Here is a 19,970-nt window from a genome sequence, read left to right as displayed (position 1 = left end):
TTGGGAAGATTCTCAAGGACTGTCCAGCGCCTAGAGTCTATGCCAAGGTCGGACATCTGCTCCCCCACGCCCCTTAAAAAAAAAAAAAATTCTATCTTAAAGCAGATGTGGTGGATCCGTTTATGGATCAGTCCTCACGTTTTGACACCCCGTTGAAACAAACTGAAACTGAAACTGATGACACGACTGATAATGTATTAACACCCTCTCATTAGGTAAACGACGGCCATTTTGGAATTTGACAGGCGTGTATAAGGCGTTCGGCATGAAATGCCAGTGGAACCCCCGCCCCTTCCCCCACCCCCCGACCCCCCACCCTCCCACACCCCAAACACCCCACCTTTTTTTTCTTTTTCTTTTTTTTCCCATATCCATACGTAGGTGATGGTGCAACGAACAAGCTAAATAAAACATGATGAGCACACACACACACACACACACACACACACACACACACACACACACACACACACACACACACAACAACAAAGGGCACTGGAGGACTGATGGCGATCGCGGTGGAGCCGGATAATACAGGATATACATCAATAATAAAACACTTTTTGCCCCAATGAATTAGCAGCGTCTCCATCTGCGGTGTGTGTGTGTGTGTGTGTGTGTGTGTGTGTGTGTGTGTGTGTGTGTGTGTGTGTGTGTGTGTGTGTGTGTGTGTGTGTGTGTGTGTGTGTACGCACGCGCGCGCTGGTACACATATATTATATTCACACATGTATATGGACGGCAGTTTTCAGAGAGACAGAGACAGAGAGAAAAGAGAGACAGAAAAAAGCCAGCCAGACCCAGAAACAGAAACAGGAACAGAGACAAAGAGACATACCCACTGGCCTGTCACATTGCACATTTATGACTGTGACGTTTGGACTATTATTTTCTCTCTCCCACCCCCTCCCTCTCTCTCTCTCTCTTAATGCGGCTGTCTCTCTGAGTGTCGATCTCAGTTCTCTGGAAAGCTGATCAGTCGTGTTGTGGCATTACGTGGCGCTGTGCGCTCTGTTCGCTGCTGCTCTGACTGTGGGAAGGCAACGAAAGCCATCATCGTAGGGACAAGTTACAATTACAATACATTGTCTCCTGCAAAGGCAAGGTAGGTCAATGAGAATTGAAATAATTAATTTCTCATGAAATAAGAAAAAAATACTAGGGAGCGGAGAACTGTAATGTTCATTTATGAAAAAAAAGAAAAAAGAAAAAAAGGGGAAAAAAGAAAACAAGAGAGGCAAGGCCTTCAAGACTCACTTGTGATACACTTTAAAAAAAAAATCTAATCGTTAAAATGTGTTCTGTATTTATTATTATAAAGCTTCGGGTTAAAAAAAAAAGAAAAAAAAGTCCTAACCAGATTCGAACCCCGCATGTTCGGGTGAGAAGAAACTGTCTTACCCATTACACTATCGTGGCTCCTTAACTGACGTTCTAAAATTTAATATTTGAACATACTTTTTTTTTAAGGGCGATAAATCAATTGCGGTATTCTCAGTGAGAACACTGTTTAAATCATATTATTCTGGTGTATCTTGGGCATTCAAAAAATCTTTAAGGGCAATAAAAAATTCTTTTTAAGTCTGCGGTAAAGGAGACGTGGCTATCGCCGCAATCACACTGCAACTGCACATTTAGCCATTTTCTCTAGATCTAGATAGATGTACAAGTTTAGTTACACCCACCGGGAATGTAGTATGACACGGTCGATTCAATTTCTCTTTTATGTTCATTCTAGTTTTATAGTTTTAAAGTTGATATGAAATTTGAGTATTTTGTTAAACTAATAACATACTTCTAAACGTCGTAAGAAGTGAAAAGGACTTCATTTTGAGAAAAGTCAAGACCGGAATTTTTTTCGTTTCATCGTGATCAATTCAAGGGTATTAACTCGCATGGTTTACAATTTTTAACTGTGAATTCCGACTGATTCTGTGGATATTTATCCAGTAAGTGATGAGGCGTTCACAAATCTTTCTCTGAATAAATATTTAACGGTCTCCTTCTCCAAATTTCCATCACATGTTATCGTGTATTGTCCATTGAATATAGGATTGAACGGGCAGGTCAACAACCTGAAACAAAATGGCGTCGTTCGCGTTCGCGAAGAATATGAGCACGCGCTTTGAATGTGTATAAATATGTGTACGCAACTGATTTTTGCCCATGACCTTCAGGGCTCAGCCAATAGATCTGTAAAGTCCACTCGTCGTATTGATTTGAGTATTTTCCGAAAAAGACCACTTGGGCGAATGAACATAGTGAAAGCCCTGTACACTGAGAGTAAAACACACAAGCTTTTTATGTATTGAGTATAATTTCAAAATGTAATGTTTAATATGAGAAAGATCAGTTTAAAGCAAATTAAGTCCCCTAGCATTAAATACAGATTAATTTCCCTTTTTTACTATCTGCACCAAAACGTTTGCAAAATAAATAAAACTTTCATGCTTTGCAAAAGCAGTTCCTGTTTGAACAAAAAAATGATAATAATGACTGCTCTTGTTGTTGTGTCAGAATATCAGATCAAAGTGCCAAGTTTCGAGAATACAAAAAAATATAAATATAACAGTAAATGCAGTTTGCATATAATTAGGCTTCATTTTTTATTTTTTTGTGCCCATCCCAGAGGTGCAATATTGTTTTAAACAAGATGACTGGAAAGAACTGAATTTTCCCCATTTTTATGCCTAATTTGGTGTCAGCTGACAAAGCATTTGCAGAGAAAATGTCAATGGTAAAGTTTACCACGGACACACACACACACACACACACACACACACAGACAACCGAACACCGGGTTAAAACATAGACTCACTTTGTTTACACAAGTGAGTCAATAAGAACAAAAAAGTATATAAAAAAAAAGAAAGAAAGAAAGAAAGAAAGAAAAGAAATGCCACGTTCGCGAAAGACTGTCCTTTTAATTTGAACTGGTGATGTTTGGAGCTGAAGACAAAACACAGCCAGACCTCATGATATTGTCAGGCTAAGTTCTGTATTCACAAATGTAGCATAAAAAAAAGACCAACAATTCCAGTACTGTTGAGAGAATTATATTACGATAACCGCACAGAAAATATTCATCTAGCATGGGAAATGCGTTTGATCCGAATCTGAACTGAAATGGTTCCCATACTCGAGGTTAGTAAATGGTAAACGTTTATGACTGTAATTCTGTTTTGTATATGTGTTAAAAAGAAAGAAAGAAAAAAGGTAAAGGAATTGAGTCTTACTGCACTGCAATCCACAACTACTGAGATGCCGTGACAGATGTGTCTATTGTTATGCCGTGGTAAACTTTTTCAGTTATTATCATTACTGTCTTTTCTTTTTAAAATTCATCTTATTGATTTTACTGGTCCTATGTTAGTCAGTACCCATACACATGTGTGTTGGTTTTTTTATCCCCCCTCCCCCCCCGACCCCTTTTAAAAATATTAATATAATTTATCATTTTCTTGTAATGGGAAGGATGGGGCTGCAAGGGATTGAGATTTCGTCGAGAGTATGGTGTGTGTGTGTGTGTGTGTGTGTGTGTGTGTGTGTGTGTGTGGACTGATGCTAAGTGAGAGAGACAAACATAAAAATTCCACCATTTTACGTAGCCTGTGGTGCTTCTCTCGAAAGTACTGTTAAACATATTTTTCCGAATGTCTTTGTACATGTAAGGAAATGATCTATTTTTTGATTATTCATTTTTCACTGCGTTTTTTTTTTCTTTTTGATGAACATATATTGTTGGTTTTTGTTTGTTCGATTTAAAAAAAATATTTCTAGTGTTGTGGGCGAAGAATTTGTATTAATATGTGTTGCATAGTGGTAGGGAAAAATAATAAGAAGAAGAAACAGGGTGACTGCTGGAAAAGGATATAAAAAAAATAGCTACAAGATCCTAAGAATAAACAACAACAAAGAAACAAGAGCAGCAACAACAGCAATAATAACAACAACACACACACACGCCTCCCCCCGCACCCCCGCCCCCCGCACACACACACACACACACACACACACACACACACGCTTGTTGAAACGTCCTATCACACGTTTTTATGGGGACCTTTCAAGAGTCTCTCACACTAAAAAAAAAAAAAAAAAAGTATGTCATTCAGGCAATTCAGGCGTGTGTTTGATGGATGTTGTGTTGTACCGAGGTATATCTTTTTTCTGAGGGAGGATGGATGAGTGTGTGTGTGTGTGTGTGTGTGTGTGTGTGTGTGTGTGTGTGTGTGTGGGGAGGGGGGGAGGGGGGGGGGAGGAGGGAGAGAGTATCTGAAGAATATGTCACATTCGCCAATGTTCGGTTTATGCAATTCATATTTTGCTCGGAAGAAAACAGAACTGGGATCATTTTTAGAGAAAAGAAATTTCACAAAAAATGGGAAGGGTGTATAATCTGAAATATACATGTCAATTATCATTTTAAAAAAAAGTTTACTTTCTTTTAAGATAGTGTTTTATGCCTGTTTCGTTTGAAATTGTCGAGCTGAAGTAGTGATTCTATGTGAATCCTCCGCACCCGCGATGTGGTCAAAGGATCAATATTTTCTTTGAATCTTTTGTGAAGCACAATAGTTTAGGGGTGGCTAGGTCAATGTGAGTAGATGGATGGATGGATGGATGGAGAGAGAGAGAGAGAGAGAGAGAGAGAGAGAGAGAGGGTGTGCTCGACTGCAGTCACGTATACATGCATTTTATATGATTTTTCACTCACACTGAGAAGCGAAAATGCCATGTTCATAATTTTTTTTCCGGTTTCAGAAGGGCCTAATCAAGACTTAATTCCCCTCCTGCGATGTCCAAGCAAGGAAATATCTACACCAATGTCATGGACCAACATGAAAACACCTACAATGAACCGGACGAACAGAAAGACGATGAAGACGACAAGAGGAAGGAGGGGGAGGAGGAGGAGGAAGAGGAGGAGCCCAGCGTGCGTAGCATTCTCACCTCTTTTTCGGAGAGTACCACCATGCACGGAGTGGCCAAAGTAGGCTCCCCTGAGAAGCACGCGCTGTCCAGGTTCATCTGGTTTCTGTTTGTGATGGCCTTCTTGGGTACGTGTGACTGTTTGGTAGTAGTAGTGGTAGTGGTAGTTGTAGTCGTAATAGTAGTAGTAGTAGTAGTTGTAGTAGAGTAGTGGCAGTAGTAGTAAAAATAATGGTAATGATGATAATAATAAGTGGTAGTGGTAATGATGATGATAATGATAATAATGATAATGATAATAATGTTAGCAACAGCAACAACAACAACGATGATGATGATGTTGTGAATTAATATAACGCCTATTCTCTAAACCGGGCGGGCACGAGGCCCTTCAACCCCCCCCCCCAAACCCCCCCGCCCCCCCAAAAAAAACAACAACAACCAAAAAACAAACAACATCAAAACAACAAAACAAAACAAAAAATAAACCCAAACAACTGGTATGCACACACACACACACACACACACACACACACACACACACACACACACACACACACACACACACATACACACACACACATACACATACATACACACACACACATACACATACACACAAGCACATACACACACACACATACGCACACACATACACACACATACACACACACACATACACACACACCCACACAAACATACACATACACACACGCACATACACATACAGATACACACACACACACACACACACACACACACACACACACACACACACACACACTCACACACACATATACGCACACATACACATACACACACATACACACACACACACACACACACACACACACACAGACACACACACACGCGCGCGCGCGCGTACACACGCATACACACACATACACATACACACACACACACACATACACACACACACATACACACACACATACACATACAGACACACACATACACACACTCACACAGACACACAGACACAGACACAGACACAGACACACACACACACACACACAGACACACACACACACACACATACACACACACACAGAGACGTGTCATTTCCACTAATGTACTTTTAAGAGGTGTAATTCATTTTGCTGTACAGAAGTAATACACTCTGCAGCACGACTCACTCTTAAAGCTAAGAAACGTCCACACATCACTCCCCTACACGCTTCCCTTCACTGGCTCCCCATTTGAGCACGAATGCAATACAAACTCTCAGTCCTTTGTCACAATTTTTCACTGATTCGTGTCCTGTCTATCTTTCAGATCTACTTTCTGTCTATTCACCATCCAGACAACTCCGTTCTTCAAATGACAAGCGCACACTGTCCATTCCAAAGATTCGTACTAAAACTTATAGTGAACGTTCCTTTTCTTTTGTTGCACCTAAACAATGGAATTCACTGCCCTCACACCTCCGTTCCACCCCAACACCCGCATTCAAGAGAGCGCTCAAAACATATCTTTTCAAATTGTATTTCTCTCACTGAAAATTTTCCATCTGCATATCTTGCTGTGATTTTTGTTACTGGATGTGCTCTTTGTGTTGATCTGTATGCATCTGTGATGATTTTGGTGTGTTTTTCGTGATTACCTGGTTCCCTGGTGTTTATGTTTGACAATGGTGAATGTGATGTGCTTTGTTTTGCATAATTTGCACCTGTGTCATTGACTGTGATGGCGTCTGTGTTGATTTACGTTTTTTTAATTTATTCTTTTTTTTTTATCACTTTGTCTTACATATGTATATTTTAGCCAATGTCATGTGAAGCTGTGTACATATTTTACGACACTTAGTCTTAAATTTGTATAATTTATTGTAAAGCGCGGTGAGTCTCATCTGAGATGGGGGTACTGCGTTATATAAGCCTACATTTTATCATCATTATCATTATTCATAATATCTCAAGATGAAGAAGTCCAGTAACAGAATGGTCACTGACATCCTGACTTTAATCTATGTCTTACCTCTGTAAGGTGACAGCCCTTCACTGACATCCTGACTTTAATCTATGTCTTACCTCAGTGAGGTGACAGCCCTTCACTGACACCCTGACTTTAATCTATGTCTTATCTCAGTGAGGTGACAGCCCTTCACTGACACCCTGACTTTAATCTATGTCTTATCTCAGTAAGGTGACAGCCCTTCACTGACACCCTGACGTTAATCAATGTCTTATCTGAGTAAGGTGACAGCCCTTCACTGACACCCTGACTTTAATCTATGTCTTACTGTGAGTAAGGTGACAGCCCTTCACTGACACCCTGACTTTAATCTATGTCTTATCTCAGTAAGGTGACAGCCCCTCACTGACACCCTGACGTTAATCAATGTCTTATCTCAGTAAGGTGACAGCCCTTCACTGACACCCTGACTTTAATCTATGTCTTATGTGAGTAAGGTGACAGCCCTTCACTGACACCCTGACTTTAATCTATGTCTTATCTCAGTAAGGTGACAGCCCTTCACTGACACCCTGACTTTAATCTATGTCTTATCTCAGTAAGGTGACAGCCCTTCACTGACATCCTGACTTTAATTTATGTCTTTCCTCAGTAAGGTGACAGCCCTTCACTGACACCCTGACTTTAATCTATGTTTTACCTCAGTAAGGTGACAGCCCTTCACTGACACCCTGACTTTAATCTATGTCTTATGTGAGTAAGGTGACAGCCCTTCACTGACACCCCGACTTTAACCTATGTCTTACCTCAGTAAGGTGACAGCCCTTCACTGACACCCTGACTTTAATCTATGTCTTATCTCAGTAAGGTGACAGCCCTTCACTGACACCATGACTTTGGCCTGTCTTACCTCAGTGAGGTGACAGCCCTTCACTGACACCCTGACTTTAACCTATGTCTTACCTCATTGAGGTGACAGCCCCTCACTGACACCCTGACTTTAATCTATGTCTTACCTCAGTGAGGTGACAGCCCTTCACTGACACCCTGACTTTAATCTATGTCTTATCTCAGTAAGGTGACAGCCCTTCACTGACATCCTGACTTTAATCTATGTCTTACCTCAGTAAGGTGACAGCCCTTCACTGACACCCTGCCTTTAATCTATGTCTTATCTCAGTGACGTGACAGCCCTTCACTGACATTCTGACTTTAACCTATGTCTTACCTCAGTGAGGTGACAGCCCTTCACTGACATCCTGACTTTAACTTATGTCTTATCTCAGTGAGGTGACAGCCCTTCACCGACACCTTGACTTTAATCTATGTCTTACCTCAGAGAGGTGACAGCCCTTCACTAACATCCTGACTTTAACTTATGTCTTATCTCAGTGAAGTGACAGCCCTTCACTGACACCCTGACTTTAATCTATGTCTTATCTCAGTGAGGTGACAGCCCTTCACTGACATCCTGACTTTAATATATGTCTTATCTCAGTAAGGTGACAGCCCTTCACTGACACCCTGACTTTAATCTATGTCTTATCTCAGTGAGGTGACAGCCCTTCACTGACACCCTGACTTTAACCTATGTCTTACCTCATTGAGGTGACAGCCCTTCACTGACATCCTGACTTTAATCTATGTCTTATCTCAGAAAGGTCACAGCCCTTCACTGACATCCCTGCTTTAACCTATGTCTTACCTCAGTGAAGTGACAGCCCTTCACTGACACCCTGACTTTAATCTATGTCTTATCTCAGGGAAGTGACAGCCCTTCACTGACACCCTGACTTTAATCTATGTCTTACCTCAGTGAGGTGACAGCCCTTCACTGACACCCTGACTTTTAACCTATGTCTTATCTCAGTGAGGTGACAGCCATTCACCGACAACCTGACTTTAAGCTGTGTCTTATCTCAGTGAAGTGACAGCCCTTCACTGACACCCTGACTTTAATCTATGTCTTATCTCAGTGAGGTGACAGCCCTTCACTGACACCCTGACTTTAATCTATGTTTTATCTCAGTAAGGTGACAGCCCTTCACTGACACCCTGACTTTTAACCTATGTCTTATCTCAGCGAGGTGACAGCCATTCACCGACAACCTGACTTTAATCTATGTCTTATGTGAGTGAGGTGACAGCCCTCCACTGACATCCTGGCTTTGACCTGTGTCTTATCTCAGTGAGGATACAGCCATTCACTGACACCCTGGCTTTAACCTGTATCTAATCTCAGTAAGGCGACAGCTATTCACTGACATCCTGGTTTTAACCTGTATCTTATCTCAGTGAGGTGACAGCTATTCACTGAGAAGCATGTTCGTCAGTAGATGTAAAGGCGTTAAGATCGATTTTTGAAAAAAAAAAGCAAAAGTCTGAAATCGATTGTATTGTATTGTATTGTATTGTATTGTATTGTATTGTATTGTATTGTCTGTGGCAGGCTGGGCGATTTACAACGTCGGTTTGATCATGCTGACCTACAGTTCAAACCCCATCTCCACTCTGGTCACTGTCAAGTTTGAGGTAAGAACACACGTACAGTCATCCGCACGCACGCTCTCTCGCACACACACACACACACACACACACACACACACACACACAGAACACACACACACACACACACACACACGCATACACACACGCGCGAACGGGCAGACACGCACACACATACATACGGACACCTACTTAAGTCACTGATCTTGAAAAAACGTTATCCGAAAGGAAGACAGAATGAGAGAACGGAAGAAAGAAACACAACACAACACACAGCACACACACACACACACACACACACACACACACACACACACACACACACACACACACACACACACACACACACACACACACGTGCATCTGGGTGAAATGTACGCATGCATTCATGCATTCACATGTCTTGTATATTTATGAATTGTTTCATATAAGGCGCTTAGAACCCACTGTTGTACGGGAACTTTGCGCAATATAAACACTGTCTGATGATGATGATAATGATGATGATATTGTTGATGATGATTATTATGTGTACTATTTCACACCATCAGGTGCTATTGTATATTTATGTATTGTTTCACGTGAGGCGCTTAGAGCCTACTATATGGGTAGTTTGCGCTGTATAAGCACCAGAAGAAGAAGATGATGATGATGACGATGATGATCATTATGTGTGCTCTTGTATACCGTTATGCGGTATTGTATAGTTATGTATTGTTTCGTGTGATGCGCATAGAGCCTCCTGTATGGGAAGAATGTGCGGGCGTGAATATCTAAACACCATCCGAAAGAGTTGCATGCTTCACACACACACACACACACACACACACACACACACACACACACACACACACACACACACACACACACACACACACACACACACACACACCCTGCTGTATATGTGTGCATCCAGGACGATCAGCCCTTCCCTGCTGTTACCATCTGCAACCTGAACCAGCTGCTGTACAGCCAGTACATTGGGAATGCGGAGTTGAAGCAGCTGAAGGAGGCCATTGAGGACATTGATGAGGACGTAATGCATTGTTGTCTTATTTATTTATTTATTCATTTTATTATTATTATTATTATTATTATTATTATTATTATTATTATTATTATTATTATTATTATTATCATCATTATTATTATTACTACCTTTTTTTCATATTATAATTATTATTTATTTATTTATCTATTTATGTATTTATTTACTTATTTATGTACGCTTATCTATTATTCATTCACCTTTTTTTTCTCAAGGCCTGACTAAGCGCGCTGGGCTACGCCGCTGGTCAGGCATCTGCTTGGCAGATGTGGTGTAGCGTATATGGATTTGTCCGAACGCAGTGACGCCTCCTTGAGCTACTGAAACTGAAACTGAAAATGAAACGTAGTGCAGTGTGGGAAAGGGGTAGAGAGAAGAGCAGAGGAAGCGAGTGAAACAATGACAATAACAATAACAATGACAATGACAATGACAATTTTGTTTCATCGGCAAATAGCGTTTCACAGCTCTAGTGCCAAGGGGGTGTTAGGGGGTTGGGGGGTTGTTTAGCTTATTTTAGCAAGCGGCGAAAAGAAAAAAGCAAAACGAAAAATAAGGGGAAATAACAAAGCAACTGAAGTACATATTCATAAACGCATAAACACTCATACATTCAAGATCAAACCCACGACATTAAAACAACATATTCCATACTACTCATGCATAATACTAAATAATTCGAACATATGACCATAGTCCAACTTTGCAGCCGAACTTCTTTTTTGTTATTTACTAATCTAAATGGAGTTAAAAGTCTTATATTTTATTATACATTATGTTTCTACCACGCTAAAACTATCTTTCGGCTAATCTTTTCTGTCTAATGTTATATGCCTATACAATAAATTTGTCGAGTGAAAATAGAATGTCTTCATTATTTGATGAAAGAATAGCCTCTAGATCATGTCTTAATGCAAACAGACGTGTAAAGGATGTGTAATTATTTTCTGATAACATTGTATTCCTTAGAATGGGAAAAAAAATGATCCTCGTTTTCTAAATCCTGGCGACACATCAGACATAAACTATCACTCTCACTATTTTCAATAAACCAGGGAGCGAATGAGAGAGAGAGAACGGAACGGAATGGTTTATTCACATATAGGCCTCAGCCCCAATGGAAGGGAGAGAGGGAGGGGGAGAGAGACAGACAGACAGAGACAGATAGAGGTAGGGAGAGAGAGAGAGAGAGGGGGGGGGGGAATAGAGAGAGAGAGAGAGGGAGTGAGAGAGACTGGGGTGAAGGAGGGAAGAAGTGAGGAAGAGAGAGAGAGAGAGAGAGAGAGAGAGAGAGAAGTGAGGGGGAGAGAGAGAGAGAGAGAGGGAAATATATATAGAGAGAGAGGGAGTGAGAGAGACTGGGGTGAAGGAGGGAAGAAGTGAGGAAAAGAGAGAGAGAGAGAGAAGTGAGGGAGAGAGAGAGAGAGAGAGAGAGAGAGAGAGAGAGAGAGGGAAATATATATATAGAGAGAGGGAGTGAGAGAGACTGGGGTGAAGGAGGGAAGAAGTGAGGAAAAGAGAGAGGGGGGAGGCAAGGAAGGAGGGAGGGAGATAGAGATGGGGAGGCGTTGGTGGGGGGAAGGAGAGTCAGTAACAGGGAGAGAGAGAGAGAGGGGGGGGGAGGGGTTAGGACTGTGCGTGTGTGTGTGTGTGTGTGTGTGTGTGGGGGGGTGGGGGGGGGGGGTGCTTAAATATCTCTCATGAATGCCCACGCTATATTTATTTTTTCCCTTTTTATCTGTCTATCTATCTATCTATTAGTTAATATGTATGTATGTATGCATGTATGTATGTATGCATGTATGAAAATACGTATAAAGCAATGTCCCTCGCATACTCTCCCTCCCAGGACTATGACTTTGACTTCTTTTCTACCTTACCACCTCTGCCTCCACCATTACCGACGCTACCAACAGGATCCCACCTCAAGCCACCACCACTACCGCCAACAGGATCTGTAGACATACCACTACCACCACTACCGCCAACAGGATCTGTAAACACACCACTACCACCACTACCACCAACAGGATCTGTAGACATACCAACGCCACCAACAAGAGGATCCGTCAACTTACCCCAGCCACCACTACCAACAATAGGATCTGTTAACGTACCACCACCACTACCGCCAACAGGATCTGTAAACGTACCACTACCACCAATAGGATCCGTAAACTTACCAGCACCACCGACAAGAGGATCCGTCAACTTACCCCAGCCACCACTACCAGGATCTGTAGACGTACCACCACCATCACTGCCACCAACAGGATCCGCAAGGTTACCATCACAAGGATCCGCAAACGTACCACAACCTCCAACAGGATCCAGAAACGTACCCCAGCCACCAACGGGATCCGTGAACGTACCAACAGGAATGCCAGTCTCGGTATTCACTTTCAACTTCCCACAGGGGGGAGGAGATCCACCCGAGCCAGAAACGACCCACCCGCCAGCGAACCAGTCCACCCCGAACTCCTCCTCCCCCTCCTCTTCCTCCTCCTCCGACCCCACCAGCGACGCCCTCAGTGCATCCTCCACCGTCAACGCCGGCTCACCCCCGCAGCCACCCGAACCGCCATCAGGGCCCAACGCCAACGCCAGCTTTCCACGGGAGCCAAAGTCATCTCCGCTGCCACAGCCGCCGTCATCAAGCGGCAATCTACCTCCGGCAAGCCCTCCACGAGCCCCGGGGTTCAGTGTGTCGGCTGGAAGCTTTTCAGCCTCGGCCCACAGTTCTAGGTCCTCGTCCTCGTCCTCGTCTTCGTCCTCGTCCTCTGGTGTCTCAAAGTCTCGACACGCCCGGGATGTGGCGGATTCCTTTGTATCTTCGTCGACATCACCATCACCAACAATATCGTCGTCGTCGACGTCGTCGTCGTTGTCGTCGTCAACTGAGTCAGCGACTGGCGCGTCATCAACCACGGTGTTGGACACAACCTCAGAGGCATCTTCTCCGTCGACTGTCACGAATGCGTCGTCGTCGTCTTCTTCTGTCGCTTCAACGACGTTTTCGTCTGCGTCCACATCAACTGATTATATCACATCGACGGCTACTGATTCAGTTTCGTCTTCGTCCACCACAACTGAATACACCACATCAACGTCTACCGACTTGTCAAGTTCTAGTACCACGACAGAGGCCTCAACGTCTCAGTCTTCGGGTATTGTTTTTTTTAAAATTTTTTAGTGTGTGTGTGTGTGTGTGTGTGTGTGTGTGTGTGTGTGTGTGTGTGTGTGTGTGTGTGTGTGTGTGTGTGTGTGCGTGTGAGAGCGCGTGTGTGTAATGATGTGTAGTGTAATTCTATTTTATTCTATTCTATGTAATGTAATCTGATTCAATTGTTTGTTTGTTTGTTTGTTTGTGTGTGTGTGTGTGTGTGTGTGTGTGTGTGTGTGTGTGTGTGTGTGTGTGTGTGTGTGCAAATATGTATCTATGTATCAATACGCATGTGTCGGCAATAATCATGCCACCCACATTCGTATACATATTCACCATCATCTTCTTCTGATCCAGTACTGAAGTCTCGCACGCACCCATCCATTCCTCAGCATCTTACACCCACACCACTTCCACCACCACCACCACCACCACCATCACCACCACCATCACCACCCGTAGCACAATTACCGCCACCACCACCACCACACTACCACCACCACCATCTCCACCCGTACCACTCTTGCCACCACCACCACTACCACCATCACCACCTGTACACCACTCTTACCACCACCACAGGTACCACCCTTACCACCACCACCACCATCACCACCTGTACCACTCTTACCACCACCACATGTACCACTCTTACCACCACCACCACCACATTACCACCACCACCATCACCACCCGTACCACTCTTACCACCACCACCACCACACAACACCACCACCACCATCACCACCTGTGAAACTTACCACCACCACCATATAACACCACCACAACACACCACCCGTACCGCTCTTACAACCACCACCACCACTCCCACAACCTCCACCCAACCACCACCATCACCACCATCCATCCACCACCACTACCACCCAAACACCGCCACTACCCCCGAACATCATTCCTAACAACAACAACAACAACAACATCAACACCCCAGCACGTTCTCTCATCCACCCATGTCCTTCCTTACTTGCCCTTCTTACTCCTCAAAAAGAAAAGAGCGTGGAGGACCCCGACTACGCGAGTGACTACGCGGAATACCACTGGGAATCGGTCCCAGAGAAAGTCCCGCCCCAGGCAGAGATGATCGAGCAGAGCGAGGAGAGCAAGGCCAGCATCCGAAGCTTCATGGACAAACTCAAGCCTCGTCATCGTTTCATGTTCGGCCACCAGCTGCGGAAGATGCTGTTGGACTGTCAGTACCAGACTTGGAGCAGCTGTTCTTACAAGTAGGTGGAAGTTCGATTGTTGGCCGCTGTTCTTTCTCTGTCTCTGGACCTTGTTCAATTGGAATGAACTTCAAGTCTCCACACTCAGCTCTTTCAAGTCTGGCCTTAAAACCCACCTCTTCCCAAAATAGCCTCCCTTGCCTGCCTCTTCCTTGTCTTTAGTTTCTACAGTTTTAGAGTTATGCATGCGTGTGAATGACTGGTGCGAAAGCGCTTTGATTTGTCTCTGCACAAGATTCAGCACTATATAAATACCATTATTATTATTATTATTGATAGATTGATTGATATGGATATTTATATAGCGCCTATCTCGGTCGGAGACCAAGCTCTAAACGCTTTACAAACTCGGGGTCATTTACACAACTGCTTGCCTGCCTGGGTAGAGCCTACTGACTTCTGCCATTGGGCGCTCATCATAGTTAATGGTAATGACCATAGTGAAGGAAGGAATTTTTTGTTTAATGTCCCGTCACACATATCGGTGATTGAAGACATTTTGTAAAAGTATTTATGAATACATCTGAGTATTATCTGTTTGAAGGGGTGGAGATGTGGATGAATGGAGGGGTTTGGGGAAACTCGGGCAAATGAGGGTAAAAATGAGGGTGAAATTTGAAAGAAAAACAAAACAAACAAACAAACAAAAAAAAACCCCTCTAAATACAGTTACAGGAAATTACTTAAAGGACTTCGTAAAAGAGAAGTCGTAAACTGACAAGCGAAACAACTGATAATGAATGCAAAAAGTCAAAAACATCAACGTTCTCAAGTCACATGTGAAGACACACTTTCGTGTACAAAATGGCTTCATCAAGCTACAGTGAAAAATTATATGCTCAATTGTCAGGTTATTAAGAAGCATATACACTTGACATTAAAACAATACTTGGTCCGTAATGAATTTGATAATAGTCTGAGAGCTAAGCTCAGAATTGGTCTGCGAATCGGACCAAAGTCTGAGAGAGTCAACTGACGAGTTTTAGACTTGAATTCAAGCACCTATAAAAGTCTCTTTTCTAGGTATATTGCTTATTTCCTTGTATGACAATGGGCAATATACTTTTATACTATCTTATATGATTTTTTGCTCCCCTTTTTGCTGCCCTATCTGCTTGGTCGTTATAACGGAATCCAGGTGGGGATGGTATCCAACAAAAATCACATTGTACCCTTCACAAATAGGGAGTGCAATAAATACCTAATTTTCAAAAAATAAATCTCTCTTTGATTATTCTCAAAAAGGAGGCAAACCTTTTAAGACAGATTGAGAATCAACACAAAATAGGATATTACTTATTATGATTGGTATATCAACAAGATGATTTAAGCCATAAGGATGGCCACCCAATTCAGCTGTAAAAATTGAATGTCCCTTACCTAAATATTATGATTTTCTGTTTTTAGGTCAGGAATGACAAAAGCAGATCCTGCACTGCTATCATCCAGGACCGAGCCATCAGTGTAAACTTTTAAATGATAATCAAAATTTTCTTCTAATTCAATTCTGACAGATGCTGCTATTATATGTGGAGATTCTCCTTTTGTTGTGTCAGAAGCACATATGACCATAGTGATCACACATTGACATCAGCTTACAGTTGGGCTAAAAGCAAAGTGAGAGCTGTATGATCAATGGTTTTTCCACTGTAATGGGAAGTCATTTACAGCTTAGTTTTTTGTAAAGGACTATGACTCTGATACAAGGAGGCAGAATTGCACTGGGTCTTAGTGCTGCAGACTCGGGGGCTGTTGGTCTTTTGGGAACCATCCCAACGCCGACTGTCCTAAAAAACCCCCTCGGAGTGGGGATGCAACTTGGGCAAGAATGACACTCTCCACTATTATCCAATTCTAGTCCAGATAATTTGTATTTTGTATTTTGTATTTGTATTTCTTTTTATCACAGCAGATTTCTCTGTGTGAAATTCGGGCTGCTCTCCCCAGGGAGAGTGCGTCGCTACACTACAGCGACACCCATTTTTTTGTATTTTTTCCTGCGTGTAGTTTTATTTGCTTTTCCTATCAAAGTGGATTTTTCTTCAGAATTTTGCCAGGAACAACCCTTTTGTTGCCGTGGGTTCTTTTACGTGCGCTAAGTGCATGCTGCACACGGGACCTCGGTTTATCGTCTCATCTGAATGACTAGCGCCCAGACCACCACTCAAGGTCTAGATGAGGGGGAGAAAATCTCGGCGGTTGAGCCGTGATTCGAACCAGCGCGCTTACATTCTCTCGCTTCCTAGGAGGACGCGTTACCTCTAGGCCATCACTCCACTATTCGGGACAGCAGTTGGCTCCTCTGCTGTTCTGATGGTTATAGTTGGACGCGACTATCATACAATGTATATATGAAAAATAGTCTGTCGTGTCCGACTTTGACCGTTGGAACAGCGGGGGTGGAGGAGGAGTGTATGGTGGTGGTGGGAGGAGGGGTGTGTGGAGAAGGGACTGTGAGGGAAGGTGGAAAGGGAAGGGTGGTGGAGGAAGATATGCCTACATGGAAACCCGCACGTGTGCGTGCGTGCGTGCGTGCGTGCGTGCGTGTGTGTGTGTGTGTGTGTGTGTGTGTGTGTGTGTGTGTGTGTGTGTGTGTGTGTGTGCGCGCGCGCGCCTGTGTGTATTTGGTGGTTAGGGGGCAGGGATGTGGTACGTGTGTGAGCGTGTAGGGTGGGGCGTTTGTTTGTTTGTTAGTTTGTGTGTGTGTGTGTGTGTGTGTGTGTGTGTGTGTGTGTGTGTGTGTATCGTGTGTGTGTGTGTGTGTGTGTGTGTGTGTGTGTGTGTGTGTGTGTGTGTGTGTGTGTGTGTATCTATCTCCGTATCTATATCTATCTGTTCAGTGGATTCTTTCGGTGCCAGCCAAGGGAGGTTGAGTTGAGTCGTGAGGCGCCGTGATAGTATCGGTGATACATTGGACAGAATTCTGATCCAGGGTTCCCCAGTGATCAGGGTTCGAGGCGCTCCGTTTCGGCATGGTGGTGTGCCCCTGAGAGAGACACTTTACTCCGATTTCCCTCACTTCACTCTGGTGTGAATAGGTACAGGCACCTGACTCTGGCTTGGGAAGGGTAAAACGAACGAACGAACGAACGAACGAACGAACGAACGAACTTTTTTATTGAGGGAAGTGGAATAAGCATACATGTGCTTTTTTTCATCCAGCCCTCAGGGCAAATGGAAAATGAAAATGAATCAAAACATCCACAAAGTAGCAAAGAGATGAAGAAATAAAGACATGACATTCACATTCACATTTAAACATCTACATAATAAACATGTACATCTACATAATCATGATACAAACATCATCATATCATGAAGGAAAAAGATCAAACCATGCACCCCCCCCAAAAAAAAAACAACAAAAACAAAAAAAAAACAAAAAACAAAACAACAAACAAAAAAACAAAAAAACAACAACAACAAAAAAACAGAAACAAAACAAAAGAAAAAAACACACAGCCCCTCCCAAGCCCCCCCCCCCCCCCCAGAAGAAAAAAAAAAGTATTCAGGACACTGATTGTGGTTGTATATCATTAAGTAGTGCGATAGCCGTTAGACATACAATTAAACTATATATGCGTATTCAATAAGATAAAGTCAAGTTAAGTAGGATTGTTGACATAATTGTCCATAAGGTGTGTATGGTAATGTTTTTTGAATTCTTGAATGCTTTTCTGAACATTAAGATTGGATGAAATATTGTTCCATAAACAGCCTCCTGAATAAATGAGACTGGATTTAAACAGATCTACTCTTGGAATGGGGATCTTAATCTTGTTGGTCTGGCGGACTAGCGTGGTGGGAAATCTATCTCTCAAAGATGGAGCATAATTAGACATGATTTTAAAAATAAAAACTGCTTTGTTGTATTCAAGTTTAAGCTTTAGGGGAAGAATATCTAAATGTCTGTAGTCGTCAGCAGTCAGTGATGAAGATTTCAGAACGGCGGAAGGAGAGGACTGGGCCCCGCCTTTTCCTGTGCCGAGCCCTAGACAACAGTGGACATGAATTCGTTGCCTCAATGGTTGTGAAAGGCTGTGGTACCTTTACCCTTTAACGTGTGACCACTGATAACGTTGGTGATGATGATGGTGATAATGTACATAACCCGTAATTAAGTGTCAGTAACGTCGGAAGAATTAACCCTTTCACTGCCAGTCAATTTAGAGTGCGAAATTCCCTTGTGCTATAAACACAGAAAATATAGTGTCCAATAATAGCTGGGGATTTCCCCTGTCATGTGTAGAAGATATGACCTATCCTACAACTGAACACAAAGAGCAGTAGGTTCATGGACAACAGACCCATGGTCTGGTCACCCTTCAGTGACATGGGTCTTCTACCTAGCTGCTGCATAAATGCGAGTTTGGCAGTGAAAATGTTAATTCTTCCCGTAGTGTAACTTTTCTTTCTTTCTTTCTCCTATTTTTTTTATGTGATACATGCATTGATATCGATGGCGACGACATCGCTGTCACTACCATATTACTGATGATCAAGATGGTTGTGAGAATGATAATGATGATGATTACTGGCGCAGCAGCAGGAGCTACTGCTGTTGTTGCTGTTGCTATTTCTGCTACTGTGATTGGTAGTTTTGTTGTTGTTGATGTTGTTGTTGCTGTTGCTGCTGCTAATAATGATAATGATAATAACTTTATTCCAGAAACTTTACCAGATTTTACAGTCACTATTTCGGGAACTGCTACACCTTCAACAAAAACGAGCTGGTGGATTCGGTTTCTAAGCCTGGTCCTCTGTATGGTAAGCCGTTTGATCATAATAATAATATCAATGATGATGATGATGATGATGATGATAAGGAGAAGAAGAAGAAGAAGAAGAAGAAGAAGAAGAAGAAGAAGGAGGAGGAGGAGGAGGAGGAGGAGGTGGAGTAGGAGGAGGTGGAGGAGAAGGAGGAAGAGGAGATGGAGGAGAAGGAGGAGGAGGAGGTGGAAGAGGTGGAGGAGGAGGTAGAGGAGATGGAGGAGGAGGAGGAGAAGGTTGAGGAGATGGAGGTGGAGGAGGAGGAGGTAGAGGAGGAGGAGGAGGTTGAGGAGGTGTAGGAGAAGGAGGAGGAGGAGGAGAATCAGGAACAGACGAACCGGGATGGCTTCATCACAAGACGCAAGATGCTTAT

At 43.0% G+C, this 19,970-nt stretch overlaps 1 protein-coding gene across 2 annotated transcripts in view; it reads left to right on the top strand.

The window, feature by feature from the left end:
* Nucleotides 1-1,001: 1,001 nt before the first annotated feature.
* Nucleotides 1,002-19,970, top strand: part of LOC143298195 (uncharacterized) — a 40,237-nt gene continuing 21,268 nt past the window's right edge. For both annotated transcript variants that reach the window (XM_076610961.1, XM_076610960.1), the window contains exons 1-7: nt 1,002-1,105; nt 4,765-5,060; nt 9,317-9,399; nt 10,289-10,408; nt 12,270-13,587; nt 14,593-14,827; nt 19,497-19,594. In XM_076610961.1, coding sequence (XP_076467076.1) covers nt 4,799-5,060; nt 9,317-9,399; nt 10,289-10,408; nt 12,270-13,587; nt 14,593-14,827; nt 19,497-19,594 — 2,116 coding nt within the window. In that variant the 5' untranslated portion in view covers nt 1,002-1,105; nt 4,765-4,798. The remainder of the gene's footprint in view (nt 1,106-4,764; nt 5,061-9,316; nt 9,400-10,288; nt 10,409-12,269; nt 13,588-14,592; nt 14,828-19,496; nt 19,595-19,970) is intronic.

The sequence above is a fragment of the Babylonia areolata genome, chromosome 23 (genome assembly GCF_041734735.1).
Source record: "Babylonia areolata isolate BAREFJ2019XMU chromosome 23, ASM4173473v1, whole genome shotgun sequence".
Lineage (NCBI taxonomy): Eukaryota > Metazoa > Mollusca > Gastropoda > Neogastropoda > Buccinidae > Babylonia > Babylonia areolata.
The sequence above is the reverse complement of the archived record's forward strand: the minus strand, read 5'-3'. Positions and strand labels throughout refer to the sequence as shown.